Raw genomic sequence first — 27665 nt, 5'->3', positions numbered from 1 at the left:
CTCTTACACATGAGGGCCTTTCCTTGTGTCTCCCTGAACTTGCACTGGTGCAGAGGGTAAAGCCAGGGCCTTGCTGCTGCTGAGTTTGGTCTCTCTGTTGGACCATCCTTTCCACTCAGGGGGCTCAGATTCTCTTCCACAGCTGAGCTCTGGAGGTGGGGACAGCTCTCAGGTGCTGGTCAACAGCAAAAGTGAACTGCAGAGAAATAAAGAGGGACAATCCTGCCCATCCTGTGGCAGTAAAATGTGCATGCAAGATGTTGAGAGTGCCCAGGATGTCCTGCTTGCTCCTGCAGTCTGTGCTGAACTGTTGGTGTCCTTCCAGCTCCTTCCACACCGCTCTGAACACACGCTGCCCCTGGCATTTGGGATGTGAATTCCTCTTTCCCTGGTGGTGACAGGATGCTGAGAATGTCAAGGCACATGTTCCTCTGTTATCCCTGCCTCTAAACTCGCCATCCATCTCTTAGAGGGTAAAAATAAAGCAGCTTTGTTTGATTTCTAGAAAAAGCCAGACGGCAGCGCAGGGGTCAGAAACAGGCATCCCAGCCCTCCCCATCCCACTGTCTCAGCTGTTGCTTCCTGAGAGACAGAAGCATGTGGTGGCTAAAAATACCCTGTGAGGAGAATACACTCTCTCTCCAATGGGAGAGTATAAATTAAGCTGAGTTGTAACATATACAACTTCTTGTGCTCGGGAGAAACACCTCCCCACGTCACTTTTGGAGAGGGTTTTCCTAATGAAGCAGCCCTGTCCCATGCCTGCCTAGCTCAGGGATATTGAGCAGAGGATCTCCTGCCCCTCCTGCTCCCACCCCCAGCCCTCCTATGGCAATCCATGTGCCCAGGGGAGGGGGCAGACCAGCCCTCCTTTTATAAGCCTGGCTCACAGCACGTCCGAGCTGCCAGGAGTGCCTTGCTCTGAGATACCCAGCTCCCAAAGCCTGGGGTCCCTGGGATGACCAAAGGAGGAATGGAGTCAGTGGAATTGTTCACAACTGAAGGCAAAGGCAGGGGTTTGAAAGCCCAGAAGGAATTCTTGCCTGGGGATGTCATCTTTGCAGAGCCAGCCTACGCAGCCGTGGTTTTTGATAGGTAAGAGAAAAGCGCTTGGAAAACTCAGACCAAAAATAATCCTGCTGCAAAATTTCATCTGGGTGGTTGCAGAAAAGTTTGGAGGTGCCTGGGTGGCATCAGAGAAGGGATCAGAGGGAAGTCAGAAGCACTTCTGGAAAGACACATTCACAGCTTGTAGGGAATGTCCTTCCCAGGGCTCAGATCAGCTTGTTCACTTGCAGGAGGTGCAGTTTGCTCCAGGATGTGACCTTGCAAGGTGCTTGGTGTTGTAACCTTTCAGAAAAGCAGTGAAAGTTGCATGCATTCACTGCCTCACAGAAGCAGCCCCGTGCTACGCTGCAGAGAGCTGCCAGGAGTCAGGGTAATCCAGGTACAGGAGTCTCAGACTGACTTCGCTGAAGTCTCTGGTGGGTAATACGTGATAAAAGTGAGTTCTGTGGTGCTCTGCTCACTTTTACCATCCCCAGCTGCACTTCCAGCTTCATCACCCGCTGCCCTGGAGCCAGGAGCTGGTGGGGATCAGCAAGTGACACTGTTTCTGTTAAAGAGCTTTAATATTTACAGCTGGCTGAGCTAACTGGAGACAAATGTCTGCTTTTGCTCTTTCATGAGACTGGTTTTAAATTTATGTTCACACTGATGTAGCCAGACTCTGAGTTCTGGTGCAAGGATATTTTTCTTTTCTGCTGCTTGTTTTAATCACAATATTCACTCAACCTGTATGACTGGTAGGTGCCCACTTCTGCCCTTTGGATCAGTGGAAGATTCACTTAAATAACCTGGAAGAGAAAAGATGCAAAAATGGATTTCTGTGTTGATTTCCACTGGGCTAAATCTAAATTAAAGCCTCTGGCACAAATGAAATTTCTTCAGCCTTATAACATGGTAACTGAGAACAGAATGGGGCCCAGATCTTTAAACTGAGGACTTAGATGGCAGCTGAAGGTTTAAGTCTGAGCTTAAGAAAGTTGTGAGTGCTCTTCAAAAGCATCATGGTGAGTCCTGAGACTGAATTTTTAGCCCCAAACAGCCAGTGAGTCCAGTAAATACCCTCCACACTAAACAGAGCTGTGAGCAATTCTGCTTAGCTGAGTTTGTCTAATTAAATCAGCTCTGCTAATGAAGCAGAGGCTGTGCTGCTGCATTAGCCCTGGTCATATCATAGCTGCTCAGTGCCACTGTGTGATCTGGCAGTAGCAGAGAACTGGATATTAAATAGGCAGAGGAAGAAATAAGTTTTTTATGTGTCTTTCATTCACCGTTTCTTTGTCCTTTAACTGTCAGTGGGTGAACATGATTATGAATCTTTGCCATAGCAGGAATGACACCTTTAGTTTTTATTTTAATATGTCATTGCAAGAGCTCACATTAAAAATGCCATTTTTCACTTTAAAATGTTGAGTTCTTGAGGTCTTAACCCTGAGCTCAATTACAGGAGTTGGTGACAAAATCATTTCTCCTTGATGTGTCCTTTTAGCTCTTCACTCAGCACTTCAGTTTCACTCGTGTCACTAGCTGGAATTTTGTGGTGATTTGCTTTGGAAGTGCCCATGGACAATTATTTCTCTCATATGCCTTATTAAAAATACTTTCTTATTTTAAACCACTGTAAAGGTTTTGATTTTTGATGGTGAGTTAAAAATAATTTTCTTCCATGTGCAGTGTTGCACCATGCATAGAGCAGAGCTGCCCCTGTTGAAGAGGTGCAACTTTGGTGCATTTTCAAATGTCACTGGTGTAATGTGAGATAAGGGCAGAAGCTGTCCCTGCAGGCTGTGACTTAGGCTGAGCTTTCCAAGAGAAAACCTCAGATGTGTTTCCCTGCTTCCCTCCCTTCCTGCCCAGGCTGGGCTGGTTTAGCTCCCAGAGGGCAGGTCCAGAGGTTGAGCAGCACAAGTCAAGGTAAACACAGCCCTTCTCTGCAACTGTTGTGCAATAATAATGGGCTCTTACCCTCCTGTGGCACATTTCATCTCAAAGCTCTGAATATGGGTCAGGGGTGAAACGCAGTCCCAAAATCTCTGAAACAGACAATGCTTGATGGTTAGAGCTCGGCAGGGTGTAGCCTGGCTGTGAGATATAATGGAAACACACATTTTGCTTGTGGAAATTACCCTGGTGCTTTTCTTCCACACCCAGGACTTTGGTTTTAAAGGTCCCTTCTACTGCTCTCCCTGGGTTTCAGCTGCATCAAACTCCATTGAATTAATTGCTGTCAAAGAAGGGTTGCCTGCATCCTCGCATTCTTTATTCCTGCAGATTAAATCCACACCTGGCCTTGTAGCTGTTTTACCCCAGAGGAACTGCTGCTGCCTCTGCATGGATGAAGAGCCCAGTGGAGGGGTGTGTGCTTTTCCTAGCCCACAAACCATGGTGCAGAGCTCCTAAAATTGCTGTTGAATCTACACTGTTAAAAAAGGGTCTCAGCCTGCACAGGGAAAGCCAAAATCCAGAGTCCCTCATCCTAACTCAACTCAGCATCTCCCATGCCTTGCTGAAAGCACTGTGTATGTGCACTATGGAAAAGGGACTCAAATAGGAAGCATTGCTGGATTTTTGGCCCTACCAAACACATGGCCAGATTTTCCAGAGATCTCAGCTGTCTTTGTGCATAAGGTCCACTCAGATGCACTGGAGTGCAGAGCTGGTCTTTGCTTTTCAGCCCTTTGAAGAACTCATTCCTTTGGGAAGTCCATTCCCAGTCTGTGGGTATTGAGACCCTGAACTCCTTCCCCTGGTTTTGCTGTTGAAAGGTGTATGGAAGGCAGCTGCAGTGCAGAGGCCACACAGGGATTTTTGTAGGGCTGCATAGGATGTGCAGGCAAAGCAAAGGTCTGTTTGGGATTAGTAGGAGGAGCTCTGCAGAGATACAGCACCATTGTGCTGTCCAGAGCACAGCTTGGAATGGGGACCAGACTGGGATATCAGCCACAATTCACCTGGCCAATAACCAGCTGGTCAAGTTTAAAGTCAGTAACAAGTTACATGTGGGAGCTTTGACAAGCTGCCAGGCAAATCAATGCCCTTCCTGTACTGACCCAGAAAGTCAGGGCTGTTACCACTGCTGGGAGCTGTTTGGAGAGGCTTTTTTATCAGCCCACTATGGATCCAATCCATATAGATACATATACACACACATATGTACATACAAAAATTATACATACAGATATAAAAATTATACATGCATATATGCACATATAGATATAGATAGATATCTATACTGTGGATATCACAGTACAGACTCCAACCAGTCTTACCTGTGTAGAGATGAATAGCTAAACAAACTTTTTTGTCACCCAGCTGCACTTTATTGATGTCTGTCTTTCAGAAGGAGGCTGGGATTGAGGAAGTGTGGAGATTTTGTTTTGCTAGGAAAAAGGACAAATGTTTCCTTTGACAAAACTCTATCATCAGGTGTCCCTGCAGAGTCTAACACTGGAATTCTGTGTCCAGACAAGTGAATCCAACACTAAATGCTGATGTAATCAATGGAGCTCCATATGTGCAGTGAGCACAGACATCTACCTTTGAGCTGAATGGCTTTCCACACCCCACTGGGTCTGGTGGGGAATCTCTACTCAGACACAGGGGGTACAGATGAGCACATCCTGGTGTCTAAATCTACAGGCTGCATCCCACCCTGGAAGCCCCTGAAAGTCACAGGAATCCTTAAAGCCCCTAAAGTCACCAAGTTTGGTGAGTGTTTGTACTCTTCAGGCCAGTGATGGTCATCTGAGCAGCAGTTTTTTACACAGTGCCAGAGACTTTTAATCTAGAAGTACGTAAAACTCAAAGAAAAATGAGGTTCCTATAAACACCAGCCCGCTCATAGTCAGATTTTAAGGCCAGAGTATGACTCACAAGGCTAACTCTGTTCATTTCAGGGGGGTTGGACTAGGACTAGGTGACCTTTAAAGGTCCCTTCCAACCCAAACCATTCTGATTTTATGGTTCTATAACTCAGTTGCTTCACACAGTGTATGCTTAGTGCTGGCTCCTGTATCAAGCCTGCTATTTCTACCCAAATGAGAGCAGGCTGCTTAAAGAAATGGTGAATACTGCTGGCAAAGGGGGGCAGAAGTCTCTGTGATTTCCAGGATAATGTGCAGACACAGCCTGATCTCTGATTTAGCCTTGCTGACATCAGCTGAAATATCACCCAGGAAACACCACTGCCAGGCTTTGCCCTGACAGAGAAGCAGAAAGCTGGAAATGCATCTTCCCAAGGGATTCTTTGCTTTTGTTGGGGTAATTTTTCAATTTGCAAAGGCCCTGAACCTCTCACTGAATCTTCTTCTAATCCTTCCTCCCTCTTTGCTTTCTCCTTGAAGATCCCAGGTCTCCTTTCCTCCATCCCCTTCCTGACCATGGCATTCCCAGTGCCTGGGCTCGATGTTCTGTATGTGACCTTCTCCTCTGACACATCCCTTGGCTCCCAAGCCTGCAAGAGTTTACATTTCCTATAAGCAAGGGGATGCCTCATATGTCTCTGTCAGCCTTTGCCAAGAGAAGGTTTGCTCTTTAACCAGCAGGATTTGAGGGACAGTAGTCAAGGGAAACAGAGTCATGTGGTGGAAAGTCGAGATCACCTAAAGATCTGCTTGATGAGGGATCTGCAAATTGATAAAAAACTGAGATCATGCAAAGTTTGCAGGTCTTTTCATGTACAAAATGCCAGAATAATTATCTAAGGAAATGTGGGGAATTCTGCTATTGTAAATAGGATGACCTAGACATATAAGAAATCCAAAATTTTCCAAAACAGCATGACTGAAATGATTATGGGAACAAATTCTTTGAGCTGACTCTGATAAAAACTGAGAGCTAATGTGATCATATTCATATTTTTTAAAATGTTCTGAGGTTTGATTTTTTTATTACTATCTCATTTGTTCAAAAGCCTAATTAAAACCTGGGAACAAACCTAGATTTTTAAAAGGAAATCTCACCCACACCTCAAAGAAAAGGCTGGGAAATCTTGTAATGAAAGACTAAAAATAAAATAGTCAAAAATTAGTCTAAAAAAATCCTCTTCTCAAAGCAGAAAAACTAGGATGTATCATCCCTGACATTTTAAAGATGAAAGTAGAAGCTCCAACTCTTTTTTAAAGGAGCAAACCCATTCTTATGCTAATAATTCATCTTTAGGTAGCAGGTGCATTTTCTTAGGCTGTTGTCTTTAGTGAAGTATTACAGCCTCTGCTTTGAAAACCAAGGAGATTTTACCCTACATCTTAAGTTGCTCTTATACTGTTCTCTGCAGCAGGCTGAGGACAGAGATGCTCTGCCAAGCAATAATAAATAGGATTTAGGTGTAAGTTAGGCCACCTCTGTGTATCATCTGTGATGTACAGAATAGCAGGGACCCATGTTTAACAGTTTGGGAGGTACCCACTGTGCCTATCAGTCACTCAGTGAAATCCTCCTCTGTTCTTTGCACCAAAGCCATCTCACCTGGCTTTTCCAGGTCACTGAATGAGATGTTTTGTGTGCTGGATGGCAGATGTTTGGGCTGTGCATGTCTCAGAGATGAGGTTAACACATTTCCTGTGACAGTGCTCAACCCTGGCAGGTCCAACAGACCTTAATCTGTCTGAATCCAATCCAAGCAGTCACAAGAATTATTTGTTTCTTGTGCATTCACTGCAAGCTGTGCTTGCAGGAGCCATGGTTTAGTTGTCAGTGCTGTGTTACCTCTTGCACTTGTTGGCTGGCATGTTCAATCAATGTTTTTGTCACTGCAGCTGCATTCAGGATTAGTTGTAGTTGTGTCTCCCACCTAAGTGGGGGGTCCCAGTTGCTGGGGTCCCAGCTGTTGGTTTCTCTGGGTCTGGATTGAAGCACTTGAGACAGTAATTCATGTTCAGACTCAGGTGTTTATTATTTCTTATCAGTAAAACAGTCTCACTGCTGTGAGTTCAGCAGCTTCTCATTAGAAGGCACAAAATGGCCAACAATCTCTTGTTCCAAGGGCTTTTAAGACTAAACTATCTAATTAAGAACTGACACCTGGATTATTTTCCCTTTTAACCCAATAACTGACCCCACAGAGCCCACAATGGGGACTTTTCTGCCCAATTACAAAATGCCACCCAAACCCAAGAAGAAGAAGGAAGAAGAAACATGAAGAAGAAACCCAGGCTGACACCCTGTGCCCTCTATCTTGCTGCCATCCACAACATACTGAAAATCCCCAAACCCTAATTTCTCACCAAGTGACACACCTACACTGCTCTCTAGAATCTATTTCACACTTCTGTGGATTCCAGTCTATCCTGAAGTCTGGGAAACTTTCTCCATGAATGAGGGTCAGAGTCAGAGCTGCCCTGGGGGTCAGGGCACCCAGAGCAGACAGGGAAATATTCCCTGTGGTACCCTGGGTTTCCACACCTAAATGACACCAGAGCACGTGAGCCCTTCAGAGTTCAGCTCGGTTGATGCTGGGGTGGGAAGGAAAAGTGGCCAAGGAAACCTGAGGCTCCCCAGAAAGTCATTCAGTGAGTCAGTCAGCGGCATCTGCCCTCTAAGTCAGCCCTAAATCCTGACCTGGCAAGCTTGTGATGGGCTGGAGGCATCACTGCACTAAAGAAGATCCTGCTTTTGGGCAGGGTGAGAACAGTTCTCACTATGTGTGGAAAAGGGCACTGATCACCTCAGGGGCTGTGGAGGGCACAGACAGAGCAGAGGTCAGTGTGCTGTCCCTGGGATGAAGCAAGGGAAGCTGAGCAGGAAGACCCAGAGGGTTCAGACCTCCAGGGTTCCTTGGTGGGTGCCACAGCAGAAGGCACCTCCCCAGGGTCCTCTCCAGGAACTTTTAGTGCTGCCTTTGTGCCTCAGGTTTGAACTTTTCTATTTTTCATATTCTGTGCTGCTTTGGTGTGTAATTCTAAGCTTCATGTTAGGGGATGGTGAGCTCTCTTCACAGAGCAGGGAAACAAAACAATTCTTTCTCTAGCTGGGCACCAAGGACAAATGATCCAAATCTCAGCCCAAGAGCACAAACAATGTGGACTGAAGAGAGAAAAACAGGAAGGATGGGACTGCATGACCTGAAGTTGTAATTAGACAATTAACTCCAATATGCAAATAGAGCAGAACTTATAGAAGTGAAAGACCCTGTGACCACTCATCCATTTTGTGACCATTTTAGGTGCAGCCCTGGCTGGGCTCTTGTGCTGCCCAAGGTGGATCCATTGAGGCCTTTAATAAATCCCTGCTTTATTCTTTGTCTCTGTCCAGCCTCTGTTCTAGGTCAGCCTGCACAAGGCATCAGCTCCCTGCCCACGTGGGTGTGGGCTGCTCTCTGTGCTGGAGGGGAGATCTGGGATACCTGGAACCATTTTGGGTTGTGTTAAACACTTCCTAGACCAGACAGAGAAGGTTCTGTAGACCAATGATTTCCACAGGCTGAGAGACAAATTTAATCTCAGGCTGCTTCCCTTGGAGAACCTCAGCATTGCAGAGGGGATGAGAGAGGAGCCTGTGAACCATGCAAGCCTTTGGTGTCTGGTGTTGTGTGGCTCCAGGACAGGTGGAACCAGAACCCAGCCAAGGGAGAGCCCCACTTTGCCCTTCCCTTTTGGGGCATCCAGCTCTGAGCTCCCCTGGCACAGCAGAGTTTGCACAACTGCCAAGGGGCACCTGGGGGATGGAGGTGCTTGCAGATATTTAAGGAATGCTGGTTGAAGTTTTATGGAATAGATCTCAACTACTTGTGTCTCCTGATTTTTTTACTGTGCCAAGAGTTGAGCCCAGGCCTCTGGAGTCCTGATAACACACAGTATCCACAAATCCTCTTTGGAACCATTTTGGGGCACAGAGGATCCCAGACTGGTTTTGTAAGAGCTGCAGTATTTCTTACACTGGCCAGTCAGATTACCTGGGGGTAATTGTTTCTGCAGTTTCAGTACCACAAGGGCTGTTCCTTCTATTTCTCAGAAAGTCATGTATTACATTTTTTGGTGCATTTCTGCATCTCCTCAGAAATGAGGGATTTCCAGAGCTGGTGGTAAGTTCTGCCAGCCAGGTTTGCTTTGGAAAATCTGGACACCCCATGCAATAAACAGCAAAATGCAAAGTCAGCATTTCAGTATCTTTTTGTTTTCAGGGAGCAAACTGAAGGGAGAGAAGCACCTGTTAAAGACTTGGATTTTTCTGCACCATGTTTCCTTCCAACCTGTCATTCCTCTCTACAAGAAAACTTTTTTTTTTTTTTCTGACTGCCCTTAAAACACCTGGATGGCAGGAGGGACCCCCATTCCCCATGGGAGATATCTCCCTGTGCCTCCTGGCACGATGGAACCATGTGGGTTTATCAGCTCTCTGGCTCTGCTTTGCCTTACAAGGAGTGTAATCTCTCTTGCACCTCTCTGCCCCCCTGACCTGACAGCTGACAGAGCACAGCCTCACATTTCTCACCAGCTCCCAGCTCTCCCATTTGACACAGTGGAGCTGGCTGCATCCCCCTGCCCCATCCCAGGTTCTGCCTTACACTGGGCTCCCTCCAGCATTGCTCACTTTCCTAAACATTTTTTCCAAACCTCATTTTTGCACATGGTTTTGTCTGATGTGGGTCATCCTGCTTTTAAATCTGTGCCCCTCTTTATCCTGCAAGGCACAGGGTAGATTATGTCAACAGCTCACATAATATTTTTAGAGAAAAGAAAATGCATTTAAAATGTACTGTGACATAAATATAAAATGCATGTGTGCACCTATATATAGCCATAGGTACAGCAGAGACAAAGGAGAATATTTGGGCTGGATTCTCTGGGGCTGTGAGTCTGATTCCTGCTTGTGAAAAATCCTCCTTACAGGCTCATCAATAATTTTTTTATTTCCCCATGCCTCAGTTTCCCCACTCTGCACAATTATAAATGTTCCTTTGATCATGAAGCCTCTGTGGTGCCTGAGCTTTTTGCAGTGAGGAGAACCTCCCTTCTGGAACCAGCAGTGGCTGAGTGATGGGAATTTAAATTCTCCTCTACTGTCAAGCCTGGCTGGAGGCCCAGATAAAGTGGGTGGTTGCCTGGAGAAGCAGACAGCTGCAGACACCAAATCAGGCAGTGAAAAGCCTTCTCTAGCAACAAGGGGAAAGTCCAGAAATTTTTTGGACAGGAGACCAAAGTGTCTCCCCCTCCTTCTCAGTGAATTAAGTTCTAGGAGCAAAAGCTGGACACCTGAAGGGGGATTTGTGGGAGGTTTCCCCTCACTGGGACCCTGGACACTCTCAGAGGGAGGATGAGAACTCAGAGTTCATCATCAGTATCCTCCCCCAGCCTTGGTTCTGGTTACATGCACACAATTGTAGGACGCTTCTTAGAAATCCTGTTTGGAATTCCCCAAAGATGAAATACCCCTTTTGAAGGGGTCCCAGTTATTCCATCACCATTTCACTTACAGCAACAGCACCAGGCAAGAACACAACCATTAAGCTGGGTGGGATGTTTCTCCATCCTCCCCAAAAATCTTGAGGGGTTCATTGTTGGAGTGTGAGAGGGTCCCCAGGATGAGGTGAGAGATGAGAATCTGACTCCAAGTTCTCAGAAGGCTGATTTATTATTTTATTATATTAAAACAAAATGATATACTAAAACTATACTTAAGAAAGAGAAAGGAGACAATCAGAAGGCTGGAAAAGAATGAATAATAAAAAGCCCGTAACAGACGCAGAGAGTCTGACACAGCTGGCTGTGATTGGTCATTAATTAAAAACAATTCACATGTTTGGATAAACAATCTCCAGGCCACGTTCCAGAGGAGGAAAACATGGAGAAGCTGAGGCTTCTCATCTTCCCAGGAGAAGAAATCCCGGTGAAGGGATTTTTAATGAAATATCACAGTGACAGTTCTTTTGTGTGCAGGGGTGCAAAACTGGCAGGAACTTCACTGGGCTCACTGATCCAAGGTGTCCTTCTGTCCCTGCAGCCTGACACATGTCATCTGTCACACCTGCTTCAAGAGGCAGGAGAGGCTGCACCGCTGCGGGCAGTGCAAGTTTGCGCATTACTGCGACAGGACCTGCCAGAGAGCAGCCTGGCTCAGCCACAAGAACGAGTGCTCTGCCATCAAGAGGCACGGCAAGGCACCCACCGAGAACATCAGGTGAGAGCTGGCCCCTGTGGCCTGGGAGAGGAGAGGTGAGACCTGGGACACGTTCTTCTCGTGGCAAAGAACAGCTGGGTGGCCTGATTTGGGCAAGGTGGAGGTGGGAGAAGGTTTAGGATAGGGCAAGAGCATCCCTGAGGTAGGGAAGGTACGTGGAGGAGTGTTGCGGTGTTGTGAGGGCACCCAGGATGAGGTGAGAGATGAGAATCTGACTCCAAGTTCTCAGATTCATTATTTTATGATATTATATACTAAAACTATACTAAAGAAAGAGAAAGGAGACATCAGAAGGCTAGACAAGAAATGATAATGAAAACTCGTGACTGACCAGAGTCCTGACACAGCTGGACTGGGATTGGTCATTAAGTTAAAACAATTCACATGCTGGGTAAGCAATTCTCCAAATCACATTCCAGAGGAGCAAAACATGGAGAAGCTGAGGCTTCTCATCTTGCCAGGAGAAGAAATCCTGGCAAAGGGATTTTTCAGAAAATATCGTGGTGATGGAGAGGCATCAGTGGTACAAGAGATGTGTTCTTGTTTGGGGTTTTTTTGGTGCTGGGCCCCAAAAACTCTGAATGTGGTGAGGTAAACCTTTCCTGCATGGTTTAGGAAGTGTGGGAAACTGGGGAGAAGGTGGGAAAATGAAAGAAGAGATGGGTTCTTCCCCAGTTTGCCTATAGGATACATTATTGTATTTGCTGGGAATGTCCCAACAAAGGCAGGAATGATGAATCTCACTCCATGTTCTCAGAAGGCTAATTTATTATTTTATGATACTGTATTATATTAAAGAATACTATCTAAACTATACTAAAGAATACAGAAAGGATACTTACTCAATGTTAAAAAGATAATAATGAAAACTCCTGACTCTCTCCAGAGTCCTGACACAGCTTGGCCCTGACTGGCCAAAGAGTGAAAACAACTCCCAGCAGAATGCAATGGAACAATCACCTGTGGGTGAACAATCTCCAAACACATTCCACATGAGCACAACACAGGAGAAGCAAATGAGATCAGAATTGTTTTCCCTTTCCCTGAGTCTTCTCAGCTTCCCAGGAGAAAAATCCTGGGAGAAGGGATTTTTTTCAGAGAATGTGAATGCCACATAACTTGTCTTCACATTCTGGCTCCACCATAAAAAAAAAGAGAGGAATCCTCAAGGAAATGGGAGCAGCTGTGGAGGGCTGGGGACCTGGGGGGTCTGTAGGACATATCCAGATGAGAACACAGGTGCTGGGACAAACCCCTGCATCTCCCTGTCCTTCAGAAGGCCGGGGATGCTGAGCCTGTCTCAGTCAATCGACCTGCACACCATTCCCCCAGGAGATGAATTTTGATGAATTTTGTTTTCTCCACGATGAATTTTGATGAATTTTGTTCTCTGCACGTGGTGCTGGTGCTGTGACCCCCGTGGCTGTCCCCTGGCCAGGCTGGCTGCCCGCATCCTGTGGAAGATGGAGCGGGAGGGCACGGGGCTGTCCGAGGGCTGCCTGGTGGCCATCGAGGAGCTGCAGAACCACGTGGACAGCTTTGGGGAGGAGGAGAAGAAGGAGCTGCGTGCTGATGTGGAGAGTTTCCTGGAATTCTGGCCACCCCACTGCCAGCAGTTCGGGATGCAGCTCATCTCCCACATTTTCGGGGTGGTATGTCCGAGGGCGGCAGTGCACGTGGGGAGGGTTTGCAATGCCAGCTTGGGGAGAAACTCTGCAGCTGGCCTCATGAGAGGATGGTTGACTTCATCCCATTCCCCACCTGCTTCTCCTCTGCACTGGCACTGGGAAAGTGAGGCGTGGCAAGGGCAGGGGCTGAGATATTTCGTCTGTCTCAACACACAGACAAGTGTTTTGCTCAATCATAGGTGCTGCATTTTCATCACAAGTCCCACTGGGCATCTCTCTGCACCTGGGAGAGCTGAGAAAGTAAATTTTTACTAACTACATCTAGAATGTATTTGAACATAGAAGATCTGGTTTAGCAGATACATTAATGTCTATTAATATTGTGTGAATTAGATTTTTTTACACTGACATAATATATATATAATAAAACCAGTAAAAATGGAAATATATTTAATAATATCAATTACAAAGTTGTTAACTACAAATTTTTGCTCTCAGTGTAGCAGAGAGGGAGATTCCAGTTCAGGCTGAGCTGCTCTGCTCCCAGCCCTGGGTATCCCTGCACTACCCTCTCAGCTCCCAGTACTGCCAAGAGGAGACACAGGCTCTGCTCACCCCTCTGCCAGTGGCTGCTGTGCAGGACAAGCTGGCCTTTGCCACTCCCAGCACAAGGAGAGGACACAGCATGCTTTGGTACCCACACCACAAAGAAAAGCCAGTCCACTGGACACAGGGAGACCTTGCATGTTAGTGACCAGCACAGCTTGGCTGTGCAGGAGCAAGGAAGTATAGAAAAACTACAGAATCAGTTCACAAAGGAAATAAAACTATTAACAGGGTAAAATAATCAGCAGCTGAGTTAATTATTTCCTTTGATTTATCCTATCATGTTTTCTCTTTGCAGATATTTCCATTATTTATGTTTGTGACTAAAAACTGTTCTGTTCATATATGATAATAGTGTATCATACAGAATAGTGAAAGAATTCTTTCTTGGAATACATGGCATGCAAAAGCAGTCATGCTGAAAATTCACAGCAAAGAGTAGTAGCTGGTTTTTATGAGCTTTGAGGGCAACCCAGCAATGACTAGGTTCAATACAGCAGTCAAGGTTAATTTCTAACTGATACCTGTTTTCATGAGTGTGAACTTTGCTTTCTGCTTGAATTGCCTCAAAGTCATTTTCCTGTGACCTTTCTCCGAATTATTTTCAGGAACCAAATATAAGGAAATCAATACATGGCCAAACCAAGTTTATCTTAAGCATCCCAAGTGAACACTGACAGCAAATATTCTGTAACACTGACTCAGCTCTGGCCTGGTCCCTCTGCACGAGTCCTGCATTGTTTCTCTTCTGATGTTTTATCCCAACTGGGGTGTTTCAGCTTTTTCTCCCTTAACACTTCTTCCTGCCTGTGTTTTGGGACTAGATCAGCTGCAATGGCTTTACCCTCAGTGACCAAAGAGGACTGCAGGCTGTTGGTGTGGGAATCTTCCCCAACCTCTGCCAGGCCAACCACGACTGCTGGCCCAACTGCACCGTTGTCTTCAACAATGGCAAGTGAGTGGATTTCTTTCCTTTGGTGCAGCAGGGATGGATCCTAACAGCCAACTCAGCAGGCTCTGCCACCCCCTCTGTCAGGTCCATGCCCCAGAAAATGTATTCATACTTCTTTCCTTCTCTAGCTCAGAAAAAACAAACGGGTTTCTCTCCTTGTTATTTAAAAAATTGTCATCTGATGCACTAAGAAATACATAAGATTTGACCCCTAATCCAGCAACCAGCTAAAAATTTTTCCATGGTTTCTTATGAGTTTTGTAACTAGACTCAAAATAGGTAGCTAAAGTAGTAAGTAGCTGTTTAACTCACCCCTTATATTGCAGTCTCATTTATAGATAGCCAAGGAGTAATTCTACTTGCAAATTATCAAGAATTATGCTGAGTCTACAACCCAAGAGTTTCTCCTAACCAAAGCTTGCAATCAGCTGTGTACCACTCTCTGCTGGTGTGTTTATAACCACTCCTAACACAACCCCCATCTGGTTAGAGTGTGCCATCTCAATTAATCACTGAGTAACTCCTCAGCCACGAGACCTTAGTGACAGCTGTGATTGTTATCTGCAAGCAGAGTCACATGAGAGTGCAGGATGCTCTCAGGCTCTGGGCACTCCCTATTCCCATCCCAGTCCTGTAAGAAAACTTCTGCAGGATGAGTGAGGTGGGAAAAGATTCAGTGGGAAATGGGAGATGTTTCACCAGAGCTGGGAGTGGAGGTAGCCCACAGGAGGGATGCTCTGCCCTCCCAGTTTCCAAGCCATGACAAGTATAAGCTGCTGTTGATTCAGAAAGTTGCAGTGTGTGTAAAACATTAACAGTGGGAAATTGCTTGCCAAAAACTGCACAGCCACAGGATTTCCTCTGATCTTTCTGCTACTATTTTACAGCTACCTGTCTTCACTAAACTTTAGTGCTCTAACTTAACAACCCCTCTTCCCCCCAGCCCCTCCTTTTTTAACTAACACATTGGTTCTGCACTCCAGTTATCACTGCTGGTTTTCCCTGATAAAACTACACCAGCACTTACCAAGCAGCTGGTAAACAAGCCAAGAGAAAACAAAACTGAATTATTACCATGGTGGGAAATAGGGTCTGATCCAAAGTCAGGTTGGAGTCTGTACTATGATATCCAGTTGCCCTGGATTGGATCCATAGTGGGCTGATAGAAAAGCCTCTCCAAACAGCTCCCAGCAGTGATAACAGCCCTGACTTTCTGGGTCAGTACAGGAAGGGCATTGATTTGCCTGGCAGCTTGTCAAAGCTCCCACATATATCTGGTTACTGACTTTAAACTTGACCATCTGGTTACTGGCCAGGTAAATTGTGGCTGATATCTCAGTGTGATCTCCATTTCAAGCTGTGTTCTAGAGAGCACAACTGCTGATGTCAGTGGAGACCTTTCTGTGCAGGAGAGACAGTCCCCTTGTTCCTGCTAAATATCAGGAGCAGGTTTTGCACACTCCCTGACCTAAACCACTCCTAAAATCACAGTGCCAGGGCAGTTCTCCACCAAATCCTCTATGGTCCAGTGATGGACAATTTGGTCCTGGCAGCTGCACATCAAAAGGGAAGCTCTCATGCAGTGCCACACAAGCCAGCACAGGCAACCCCCTTGTCTCCTGTCAGTACAGTGTCCAGTGCTATGCCATGTACCCATTCTTTTGTTGTTGTACTTGTACATGTGTAAACTGCAGATGTTTGTTTTGTCTTTCAGTCATGAGGCTGTAAGATCAATGTTCCACACACAGATGAGGTGGGTCAGTCTTGAAAGCATCATTCTCCTCCATTTCCCTGTACCCCCCATGCCCCGTGTCTAATGGAAAAGATGCAAAGACCCCAAGGGGCTCCCTGTGTTTACTCCAAATTCCACTTTTCCTGTTTTCTAAAATTCTCCTCTTTCCCTGTGTAAAGCCCCACTAAACCCAAACCTCACTTAACTCTGCATTTTGTAGTAAATTAAAATAATAGTGGTAATAGACTGTCTTGCCCAGGGTGAATTCCCTCTCTGCCTTCCCACCCTCTCCCTTGGCTTCCTCCCTGTCAGTATTTCCCCTCTCCACTTCTCATTTCTCCTCCCCTGACCATGGCAAGAGCATGAAAGTCAGAACAAGGTCTTGCTAATCTTGTACAGCCCAAAATAAAGCCTTGCATATTAGGAGATGAGAAATGACTGTGTTACTGACACACTAAATACTCCATGTTTCTCCTGCAACAAACCGTGCCCGAGGAATGTGTTACCTACAGTAGCAGTACCATGAGATGTAGGTTTCAATTCCTTTTTATCATAATCCATGGTTAATGTTCCACCTTTTAATGATGCCACTGTTACCTGATCCAAACGAAATAAATCACAAAAATATGTGCAAAAAAAAAAGTCTTTGGCATTTGGTATATTATAGTAAGTGTTCTTAAGGGGACACTGTTGCCATTAAAATTTAATTTCAAGGAGGCCTGCATCTTCCTCAGAGAGGATGTGAAATACATTTGAAGTGCTCTTCTTCACCACTGAATCTTACTCAGTACATTATAGATAGGGCCATAAAAAAAGGGAAAAAGAGTTTCAGTTCTGATTAGAGTTGCTATTTGGGGCAATTTGAGTTTTGAGCTATCAGGCACTCGCTGTGCCTGTGCATGCAGCTATCGAGGTCTCTGCTGCTCATGGCAGACACTGGGGAAAGAGCTCTTGACAAGCTCAGTGGTGTGCTCCTGGCTGACAGTGTCTCTTTAACTACAGCATTTCAAATATGCCATGTGTTTCCTGGCTTACCCCAAAGGCTATCAATCCCCTGCACACAAGGGATGGCTGCTTAAAATACCCCTGTGGTGCTTGGGCTATCAGGGGCATCATGAAAGTCAGAGGCTTGATTTTGCTTCTCTGGTTGCATGACTCACTTTGATGAGGATCCTGTGAAGTGTGAACAGGAATGTTTATCACTGTAAGCATTCAGATGGGAACTGCTCTTTTTTGTGCACTTCCTCCTGGAGTAGCTGCTTGCACCTTTCTCTGTCTGGCACTTTCCTGTGGTTGTGACATAACTAATAGCTGCCCTTTGTGACAATGGCATGTTTGGTGGTAAATTTTGTATGAAATTTGTTGCTGATGTAGCAACACCCAGAGAAGATCAAGACCAGCCTTGGAGAAGAATTTTGACAGCAGCTTTAGCAGAGCTGGAAGACTCAGAGCTACACCCTTGGTACTGAGAGCCTGTAACAGGAATTCCAAGGGAATTAAAAGGGAATTAAAGAAGAATTAAAATCCCTTTGCAAAAACACAGAATAAACCATGTCCTCTCCAAAAGGCTTACTTCTAAAGCACCTGGTGATCCCTGTGAGTCCTCTGCCACCTTTAGTGAGGCTTTGTTGGGTTCCACCTGGAGCAGCTCATGTTCAGGTGGGAGCCAGCAGGGCCCCCCCAGGTCCATCTCAGGGCAGACTGTACATTAAACACACTGGTGAGCTCACTAGTAGTTGGGAGAAGAGGTGGATACAACAGAACCACCTGACAGTTGGTATTTGATGGATTTTTTTCCCCATTCTGGCCAAGTTCTCTAGCCAGTTGTTCCTGTTTAGCCCCTACATCTGAGAGATGGCCCAGAGTAACTGGGACATTCAGTATGTAGAGTGAAAGAGCAAGGGAATAGTTCTGGATCTCCACATTATTTAAGACCTTTTGCAGGGAATGACATGAGGGAAAGGCAGGCACAAAGGTCTGGCTTTCCAAATCCCATCATCAGGGGCTTGCCATGGATTTCATTAACAGAGATTGGCAATTGAATTGTAGCAATAGGTCAAATGAGCTATTTAAAAATAGACTCTCTCCAGATAATTACTTCTAAGCTTTTATGTGGAAATGCATGAAGAGGGTGAGGGCATCTCTTAAGCAACACCCAGAGGGAGTTTGTCTTAACTTTTCAAAGTGAAAACGATACCAAAGGCAGCAGAGCTTGGGATCTGGGAGTATAGCCAGGGCTGTGTGGGTAGCATGCAAAACAGCACTTAAAAAAAGATCCCAAATCCAGACTCAGCATTTTGGTGTGTATTTCTGATCTCAATGTTTTTTTCTTCTGGTGAGATCTGCAACAAGCTAAAAATTGAAGTCTAGGTTGAGTCACCATATGGATAAATTAACAGAGCCATGACCTCTTTATAGCTCAGACCTTCACATATCCCTACCAGGGACGTGCAGAAGGGCAGGAAAAAGTGGTGTGACAGTGTTGTTGCTCTGTATTCAGTTAGCCAGCCTGCTGTTCACCTCTGCACTGCCTCCCTGAAGAATTAAAGCAGTGCCTTGGGGTGAGGGCTCACTCTGCAAGGCAGGGCAGGCTGCAGGGTTTGTCCCTGCCGGCTCTGCGGCTGCACTTCTGCTTCTGCTGCTTCTCCAAACACACATCCCACCTCCTGTGCCCCCAGGATCGAGCTGAGGGCCCTGAGCAAGATTTCCCCGGGGGATGAGCTGACAGTTTCCTACGTGGATTTCCTCAGCCTGAGCGAGGAGCGGCGGCAGCAGCTGAAGAAGCAATATTACTTTGACTGCACCTGTGAGCACTGCAAGAAACAGCTCAAGGATGACCTGATGCTGGCAGTGAAGGCAGGGGATAGCAAGGTATGGCTTGTCCTGCAGTGGCCAAACCCAGTGGTGGCTCCATCTCCTCTACCAAGGCATCTGTGGGTCTCCAGGACTGTGGTTCCTCAGCAGTCTCGATAGGAACACTGTCAGATTTTGGCAATGGGAAAAAATGAGAATACAACTGGACCTTGGTTGGACACAACAGCAATTCAAGCCCACCATGCAAGGCTAGCTTAATCCTGATTATGCAAGATAAGTACAGTTTTTAATTCTAAAAAGCCCCCAGAATCTGTCTTTAACCTAGAAGTCCAACAATAGACAGGATGCAAAAATATTGGAAAATTAGGTGTAGAGCTGAGAAAAAATGCTGGCATTTTGAGATTGTTGTGGTTTTTTGTTTGGTTTTTTGTTTGTGTTTTTTTTTTGTTTGTTTGGTGTTTTTGTTTTGGTTTTTTGGTTTTTGTTTGTTTGTTTGTTTCCTGAAAAACTGCAAGGGACTCTACATTTTGAGTGCAGAATAAGAAATGTGTTGCAGGTGATCCAAGGTGACAGGACTAATGAGTGCTGCTGGAACTCTGTGGTTTGTACCATCACACCGGCTCCAGGAATGTGGAAAGCCTGAACTTCCAGTCCCTCTTTCAAAGGCCTGTCACAAGGAGTGTGACATTTTTACATGATTGCAGCAGGCAGGCTGACTGTGAGGAATTAACATGTTGAACTGCTCATTTTTAAGTAATCTTCCTTTTCCTTGGAGGTCTCACAAGTCATCCAGTAGGAGGTAGAAGGCTGTTTCTTGCTGTTGGCAGTGGCTTGGCCAGCAGCTCCAGTTTATGAGTGTGCTGGCAGCTCTAAGAGCTTCTTTTTAGTTCCTCTGCCCAAGGATATAATTGCTCCTAGGTTTTGTGATCTCTGGCAGAGTTACCTTGGGGATTTCTACTCTTGCAAGCCTTATAAAGTGCAGAAAGGAAGGCAGAGCAATAAGTGTATCATCAAGTCATTGATCTGCAGTGTTGAGCAGTCACACCACGAATCAAACAGCCCAGGGGATGATGTGGAGCAGGTAGGAAATGAAACAGAAAAGTTGGGATGAGGAAATGTGACCTCACAGCAGCAGTGCCACCAGGAGAGACTCGGTGAGATGCAGCTTCCTGGGAGGGAGCACAGAACTCTCAGCCTCCCTCTCAGGAGGTGCCAGGAAGCCAAGCTCAGTCCTGTAGCCCTTTCAGAGAGATGGAGCCAGGAAAGGCTGGATACTGCAAAGGGTAAAGCTCTCCTTGAGAAAGGTTTAGAGCAATAGTATTGAGCTGATATAAGGGAGTTCCCTTACAGGAGACAGGAGATGGAACTACAGGAGACCCTTTCCTTGCTGGGTCAAGTTCTCCTCTGCTGCAAATGACCCTGCTATAAACCCATTTTAAATTATCAAGCTTCATTTTACAGCTAATGCTGACAACTGTACCTCTCCACTTATAATATAAAGCTGTTCCAGAGCTCAGGTCTCTGATGCAGAAGGATTTTTATCTGGCTTTCTGCAGGAGTATTTTTGAGCACATTCTCCAGCAGACAGCATAAAAAAAAATCTCATCCCTCATTCAACACCTGCTATTGAGTGAACAGTGAGTCCATGAATCACAGAATGATTTGGCTGGGAAGGGACCTTATAGATCATCTCATTCCATCTGCCCTACCATGAGCAGGGACACCCTTCCACTAGACATGCACCACCCCCTTTTTGTGAGCCCAGCACATGGCAGGAAAACATGCACTTCTGGGGGAATGTCCTCCACAGTGTGAAGTGCTTGTGCAGGAAAAGCCTGTGAGTATGCAAGGTGCATGATTTCAGCTATTAAAAATACATCCACAGACAATAAGTATCCAGGCTGACCTCACCCTCAGAGCACGTTGGCTGTGTCACATTTCCTGAGCTCAGGCACACTTGTCTGGGGGCAGCAGCACTCACAGCTGCATGGAAAAAGTGCTAGGAATACATGGGAGATGGACAGCTTCCATCCTCAACAGCTGCTCTGACCTCCAGTCCTTCACCCCTTCCAAAGAGTAGCAAACTTCCCATTGTTTATAGTGGCAACTGATTTAGAAGTCTAGTAAAGGGAAGGGAGGGTTTTTATTAGACAAAGCCACTGTGGAAATGCTGTTTAAGGTGCCTATTCTGGGAGCCTTGACTCAGGCAGCACAGCTCTGTGATTTGCACTGACATTAACATTGCCTGTGGATGTGCTCTGTGCCCCAGGACACCCTGTGTGCTGCTCAGGCAGCTGCCCAAATCTGATTAGCTACAGTAGCTTCAGTATAGGACTGTAGAATGATAAATCATAACACAAATGTTAACATAATAACATCTGGAACAGATAGGGGTAAATGGATCTGATCTTCAATTCTAGACTTTGAAGAGGATCTCCCAACTAGATGAATTTCAGATTCCTCAAAATTCTAATTGACCAGGTGTAGAAAAAAGATAATAGGACAGTCCTACAGTCCTGACTCCCAATCTTTGCATCCTTCATTGCAATACCAGGACTCTGATTTCGATCTACACCCAGAGGTCTTTCCTGGCTGCTGGCTCTGCTGTGTGTCTCCAGACCAGGCTCTTCCCAAAAATTCCCAGAGTCACATGACTGTGGGCTGATTTCAGATTGCCTCGTTTATGAAAATGAAGGCCATGATAGCTAGAATAGCTGGGAAATGCAAATTTGAAGGGCTCAGAGAAGAAGAGGATGAGTGGTTGTGCTGGATATCATGTTATATTTCAGTATTAAGGGAATAAAGAAGTGGCAGCTAATTATGAGCTCATTAGTGTTTTGCCAGGTGTTCCTAGATGTGCTTCATGTCTCTAAATGCATGGTGAAACAAACTTCTTTGAGGTGTGAGGGGAAACGCATTTCCCTATCAGGGTGCAGCTGAAATCTGAGCTCAGCCATCTGAGGGTGTTTGGAACCAATGACAGCATTTCTCAGGATAGGTGAAATTCAGGGATCTTTCCTATTCCACTGTCTCATTCAAGGGCCTCATTTCTCTCTAACAGCTGCACTGAGAGCACCTGACACTCACCAGCTGGTGCCTTTCACAGCCTCTTGGGTATCTCACCAGACCTCTCAGTTGCAGGGTGAATTCTGCCCCTTCTCCAGAAGGGAAGAGTGGTGGGGAGGGTTGAGGAACCTTGTCATGCATCTCAGAGGCACATGGCCACCACCCTGATGGGAAACACTCTCACTGAAGTCAGCAGGACCTTCACCTTTTGACCTGGAACTGGGACACTGCAGCCCATTTCAGCCTTGGGCAGGTCTGAGGGCCACAATGGCATTTGCAACCAGCAGTAGGAAGTGGTGATGTGGGAAGCCTCCCACCAAGCTGATTTGGCCAAGCATTCTTTCAAGCAGTACCCCTTGGCACGTGTGAGGCAGTGCCTTTTCCTCACTGGTGTTCCCACTGGTGTCCCCAGCCCTCTGCAGACACAGTGAAGGAGGTGATCCAGCTCTCCAAGGACACGCTGGAGAAGATCAACAAGGCCCGCATGGAGGGACATTACCACGAGGTGAGTCCTGGTGCTTCTGCTCTCTTGCTGCACACACACTGCCCAGGAAAGGAGGTCTTGTCCCCCTCTACATTCCTGATTTATGGATGAAGCTGTAAAGCACAGCCATGTCTGAAGAATCCCAGTCTAATTTCTTTTGTAGTGAAACAAAGAGATTCAGGTGACTTCCATCGCCTCTGACTGACACAGGTGTTGAAGCCAGGGCTCCTGGGTGAAACTCATGACTTACAGGGCAGGTGTAACACGTCAGCTCTGCCAGGTAGCCTCAAAAAAAGAAGGACAATGGGTTTGGAAGTGGAACAAGACTATCAGGGATCTTTGTGCTGATCTCTTCAGTGTTGCTCATTTGTTGGGTGCTGAGGATAGGTGTGTGCTTTGGGCGAACCATGTCCCACCTTGGAGCCCAAGTTACAAGGGCAATGGGTGAGAGAACTCAAGAAATTTCTTTTTTTCCTCTCTCTTTTGCTCACCCAGGAAATATTTAATTGTTCTCCTCAGAGAGCACTCCAGGTTGAGTAATGACCTCTGGGTTTTAACTGTCTTTGGGAAGAGGCTGAAGCCCCTGGAAAAGAAAGCTGGACCCTGACTCATGGCTAGATCAGGCACGGAGCAGTGCAGCTCTGTCTCTCCAGCCCCAAGGGGACATTAAGAGTATTCCTGGCATTGAATATTTTCAGGAGGCTGCTGGGTGGCATCGGGGTATGAGTCCTATAGGCACTTGGTGTCTTCTCCTGAGCCGTAGACATCCCATTTTCCTCACCAGTTTTAGCAGTGTAACCCTGGGAGAGAAAGCTGTGAGTTCCAATCATTTTCCTAGGGTCATGTTTCTCAACAAATCAAAGCACATTCTCTCTTCCCCAGCCTTCACAGAGGCTGGCTCTGCTCTGGGACTGGTACGGACTGTGCAAACCACAGGGTCTTGTGGTGGCACCTTCAGACCCAAATGTGCCTTCTGTAGATGGAGTGACAAAAATATCCTTAGTCCCCTTGAAAAGGAAATCAGCCTAGAAGTTTTTTTCTTCAATTAGGTGAAAAAGGCATCTCATAGGCCTGGAGGACTTCACCTCAAACTTAAGGATAATTAATTTGACAGGAGCCAAAAAGTCCTGCCTGGGCAATTTACTAGAAAAAGAAGAGAACAAAGAAACTAATGGCTTTTGTGAGGTGTTTTACCAGGGGCAGGAGGGCCTCTTGCACCTGGATCAGTTTTTCTCTGTAAAGAGTTTTGTTATTTTGCCTTTTCTTAAAACCTTTTTGTTTCCAACACTGCAACAGAAGCCATCCTGCTGATTTTATGCCTTCCAAGGTAGCTGAGCTATCTTGGGTGTGAAATAGACCTCCAAGAGCTTATGAGACCTGGCTCGAGGAGGCTCCTATTTCACAAAGGTGCTTGGACTCACCCTTCCCGTCCCTGCTTCCTCCACACTCAGGTTGTGAAGCTGTGCCGTGACTGCCTGAAGAAACAGGAGCCTGTGCTGGGGGACACCAACATCTACCTGCTGAGGATCCTCAGCATTGCCTCCGAGGTGCTCTCCTACCTGCAGATGTTTGAGGAAGCAGCTGACTATGCCAAGAGGATGGTGGATGGCTACCTGTGCGTCTGTGCCCTACTCCTGGCAGCTCTCTGTGCTCGTGCCGTGTTCAGCAGTGTGTTACAGGAATAATTCTCTTAGTCTGCTCCCATGAGGGCAGGGGTGGTGGAATTCTTATGGGGACCTTTTGTGCACCACCAGACAGAGAGGGGTCCCTTCTTAAATGCACAAGGGCTCCCAAACACCTTGATTTACTAAACTGGAGCTGGCAAATGGTTTAGGAACATCTTTCACTGGCCTTTTTGTTTTGTCTCAGAAGCATCTCAGGGCTGCCCTTGCCCTGCAAGACACAGAGCCTAGGCTGTGACTGCAGGAGATGCCTGTTCCCTACACCCTGCAGGAAGGAGAGGTCAAAGAGAAACCATGCCAAATGGCTGTCACTCAAGATGTCCCCTCACTCCTGAATATTAAATTGATCTTCTCTTGGCTAATTATATAATCCTGGGGTAAAAGCTTAGTGAGAATAAAGAATTTGAGTTTTAGATCCAGGGTAAACCTCACATTAAAAATTACATGCTTTATTATTACTGAGGTTTTATAACAGGACTGATGAGTATTTAACAGAAAGGAAAAAAATAGGAAAGACAGAAAAATAATGGAAACTGTTGAGAAAAGCCTAATTCATCATCTCATTCACCCTCCTGGTAGGACATCTCACTCACTACTTGTCTTTTTGGTCAGTTCTACCCCAAAGGCCTGCTATATTTTGTTCTTTTGCAGTGGGGTGACAGAGTCACCTCCCTGGCTTGCCGGCCTGACAAGCAACTTCATGTCCTAGCCCTGGTGCTGATGTAATTGACTGAGAGAAAATTCCTTCCCCTCTGTGTTCCTCTGTTTTTCAGACCACGGTGAGGACCTTGGTAGTTTCCTTTCTTGCTTTAAGTGCCAATTCAAAAATCTAAAGAAGCCCTTGAGGGCAGGTTTTTAGCTAAGTACAAGCAGCTTCTAACTCTGCTTCAGCTTTCAAAGTTGAATGTAGAGGAGAGCTTTCATTTTTCCCACCTTAGGCACTGAAAATTCCCAGATGAAGGGATGCATCTGCAGAGGGTGAGATGAACATTTCTGGAGTTTCTGGAACCACCTATTTCTCTTCCTGCTTTGAATGAGGAACTGATGATTGTTGCATTATTACCCCACTAACTGTGTCAGGTTAAGCTGGTGCCAGCTCAGCTGTAGGCTCAGATCTGTGTTCTGCTTGTGCCAAAATATTGACAGAGCGTGGTTTTCCCTTGGCATGAGATGATAGAGCTTGGCTTTCTCCAAGCCAGGAGTTGAACTTTCCCAGTTCACATCCCATCTTTCATAACTCATGTCCCTGTACAGCTCTGTCCTTGAGTAACGTATCCCCGCCCCTTTCTAAGAAGGGCACATTGCAAGGGCACTGGCTGCAACAGGCCCTTCACCCGAGTAAACAATCTGCTCTTTGGCAAACATATCATGTCAGTGACACTTTTGGGAACCCAGATTTCTCCTGAACTAAAATTACCCAATGTTTTCCCAGGAAAATTTACCATCCCAACAACGCGCAGCTGGGGATGGCCGTGATGCGGGCGGGAGTGACCCACTGGCACGCTGGCCTCATTGAAGCTGGCCATGGCTTGATCTGCAAAGCCTATGCCATTCTCCTGATAACCCACGGGCCTTCCCACCCAATTACCAAAGACCTGGAGGTAGGTGTCATCTCCTGTCTTGTTTCTGCTCTCTATCTGGGCAAGATTACATTCAAGCTGCACAAACAACCACCTGTAGGAGCTGAGAGATGTATTAAGTGCTGACTGCTTCTTATCAGTGCTGTGGTTTTATCTAGATTCTGTTACATTCTGCTGGGAAATGCATGTCCTTTCTTATTGGAAATTTTCATCTCTGAAAAAAAAGCTTTTATTCTGCACCAGAACATACATGAGAAATGGCAGCTGAGCCCCCAAATCTTCTTTGAAATTGCTGTGCCAAAAGACAGAGCCCCCCATTCTTCCAGCAGGCTGATTTCACTGCTCTCAGATGGATGACATTGGAATTTGAGTATATCAAATTACATGTGGTGGATGTGCCCAGTTTCCCACCTGATTTTCTTTATTGGTGCCCATTCTTCTTTATTTACCACTCCCCACTCCTTCTCAGCAGCAGTGTGTTTTTTCCTCAGATGACTGATAGGTGCATTTCCTAGCTTAGAGTCAAGAGTGGAGATCCCAGGGAATTGCATCTGCTCAGATCTGAGGAATTATTTACAATTGCAGCTGGGCATCTATTATTTCTGTAGCCCCTAATTCACTTCACGTGACCTGTTTGCTTTAGAGCATTCTCCTTTATTACACCCAAAAAATGATAGGGTACCAGATGAAATCCTTTATTGATATCTTAGTCCCAATATAACAGAGCTATAACCTTTATTGGTGCAATTTTATATCTTCAGAAAAATTAATATCTACTACCTAAAACCAACCTGTTTCCATATGTGTAGCAAAGGATGAGACACCTCCATTTCTGTGTTTCCCTTCATATTTTAGGAAGAAAATAGTGGATATATGGCACATGCTCGTCTCTGTGCTCCTAAACAAAGGGTTGAATAAACACACAGACAGGTGTAAATACATATCCTAGAATTCCTTCTGATCCTCTGCTATAATGCAGCATGAATGACTGCTGCTGATGAATCCTGGGGTCTAAAGGGTGAAACTGTGGGACTGAGCACCCTCGTCTCTCACTTGAGGTGTTCCCCACCCTGGTGATGGGCCACCCCAGGGGCCAGGCCCAGGGTGTGGATGGAAAGTACACTCATTTCCTGGCTCTGCACAGCATCACCTCTAGGTCCTGCATCACTTTTTGGAGCGTGAGGCTTCCCAGTATCCTGTGGAAAAGCTGGATGTGGGAAAGGCTGATGCCTTCAGCACACAGGCAAACGGGAGTGAGAAAGGAGCAGAATATCTGTGTCCAGCCAGCTTTGGTCCCGCTGGGGGGACACTGAGGGCAAGGTGCCTCAGTCACTGCATGGCCTGGGACATCCTGTGGGGACAGTGCCTGAAACTGGCAGTGTTTGACTCACGGGCTGTGTCACAGGGTTTGCAACCTGCTGTGTCCCCAGGTCATGCGCGTGCAGACGGAGATGGAGCTGCGCATGTTCCAGCAGAACGAGTTCATGTATTACAAGATGAGAGAAGCTGCCCTCAAGAACCAGAAGATCCAAGTCATGCCTGAGCCCAGCAATGAGAACGCACCAAGCCTCTTCCACAAAAAGGAATAAACCCAGAGCTTGGCACCAATTCATCTCTGCAGGGCAACACTAAGCGTGGCACTTCCAAACGCTGGGAATGTGATACAGCAACGGGATATATCCACAAGGATTGTTTCCAGTGGCACAAGTCTGACAGCATGGACCTGCTTGGGGAGCATCCTGAAAACTCTTCTGAGGGCTTAAAGCAGAAGAGGTCATGGCAGAAACAACATCCCTTTTTCTATCACTAAGGCATTAAATAATCAAAGAAAAAAACCCTGTTATAAAATTATTTACCTTTTTATTGGAAGCGTGTTTTTCTCTACACATGTCCTGGTTCTGAATTCCTTTGTTAAATTTTGATTGATTTTCCTAAGGGGT

The 27665-nt window shown here is 46.1% G+C and overlaps 1 protein-coding gene across 1 annotated transcript; it reads left to right on the top strand.

Annotated features, from left to right (window-relative positions):
- The first annotated feature begins 848 nt into the window (after window positions 1-848).
- Window positions 849-27627, top strand: SMYD1 (SET and MYND domain containing 1). Its single transcript, XM_084205224.1, has 10 exons — window positions 849-1095; window positions 11005-11181; window positions 12620-12833; window positions 14240-14370; window positions 16082-16120; window positions 18778-18970; window positions 22392-22484; window positions 23915-24078; window positions 25578-25746; window positions 27156-27627. The coding sequence occupies exons 1-10, from the start codon at window positions 959-961 to the stop codon at window positions 27312-27314; spliced, it is 1476 nt and encodes a 491-aa protein (XP_084061350.1). The 5' UTR covers window positions 849-958; the 3' UTR covers window positions 27315-27627.
- Window positions 27628-27665: the final 38 nt, after the last annotated feature.

Source organism: Fringilla coelebs (genome assembly GCF_963513975.1).
Source record: "Fringilla coelebs genome assembly, chromosome: 4".
Classification (NCBI taxonomy): domain Eukaryota; kingdom Metazoa; phylum Chordata; class Aves; order Passeriformes; family Fringillidae; genus Fringilla; species Fringilla coelebs.
Note: the sequence above shows the minus strand (reverse complement) of the source record. Positions and strands in the feature narration are given on the sequence as shown.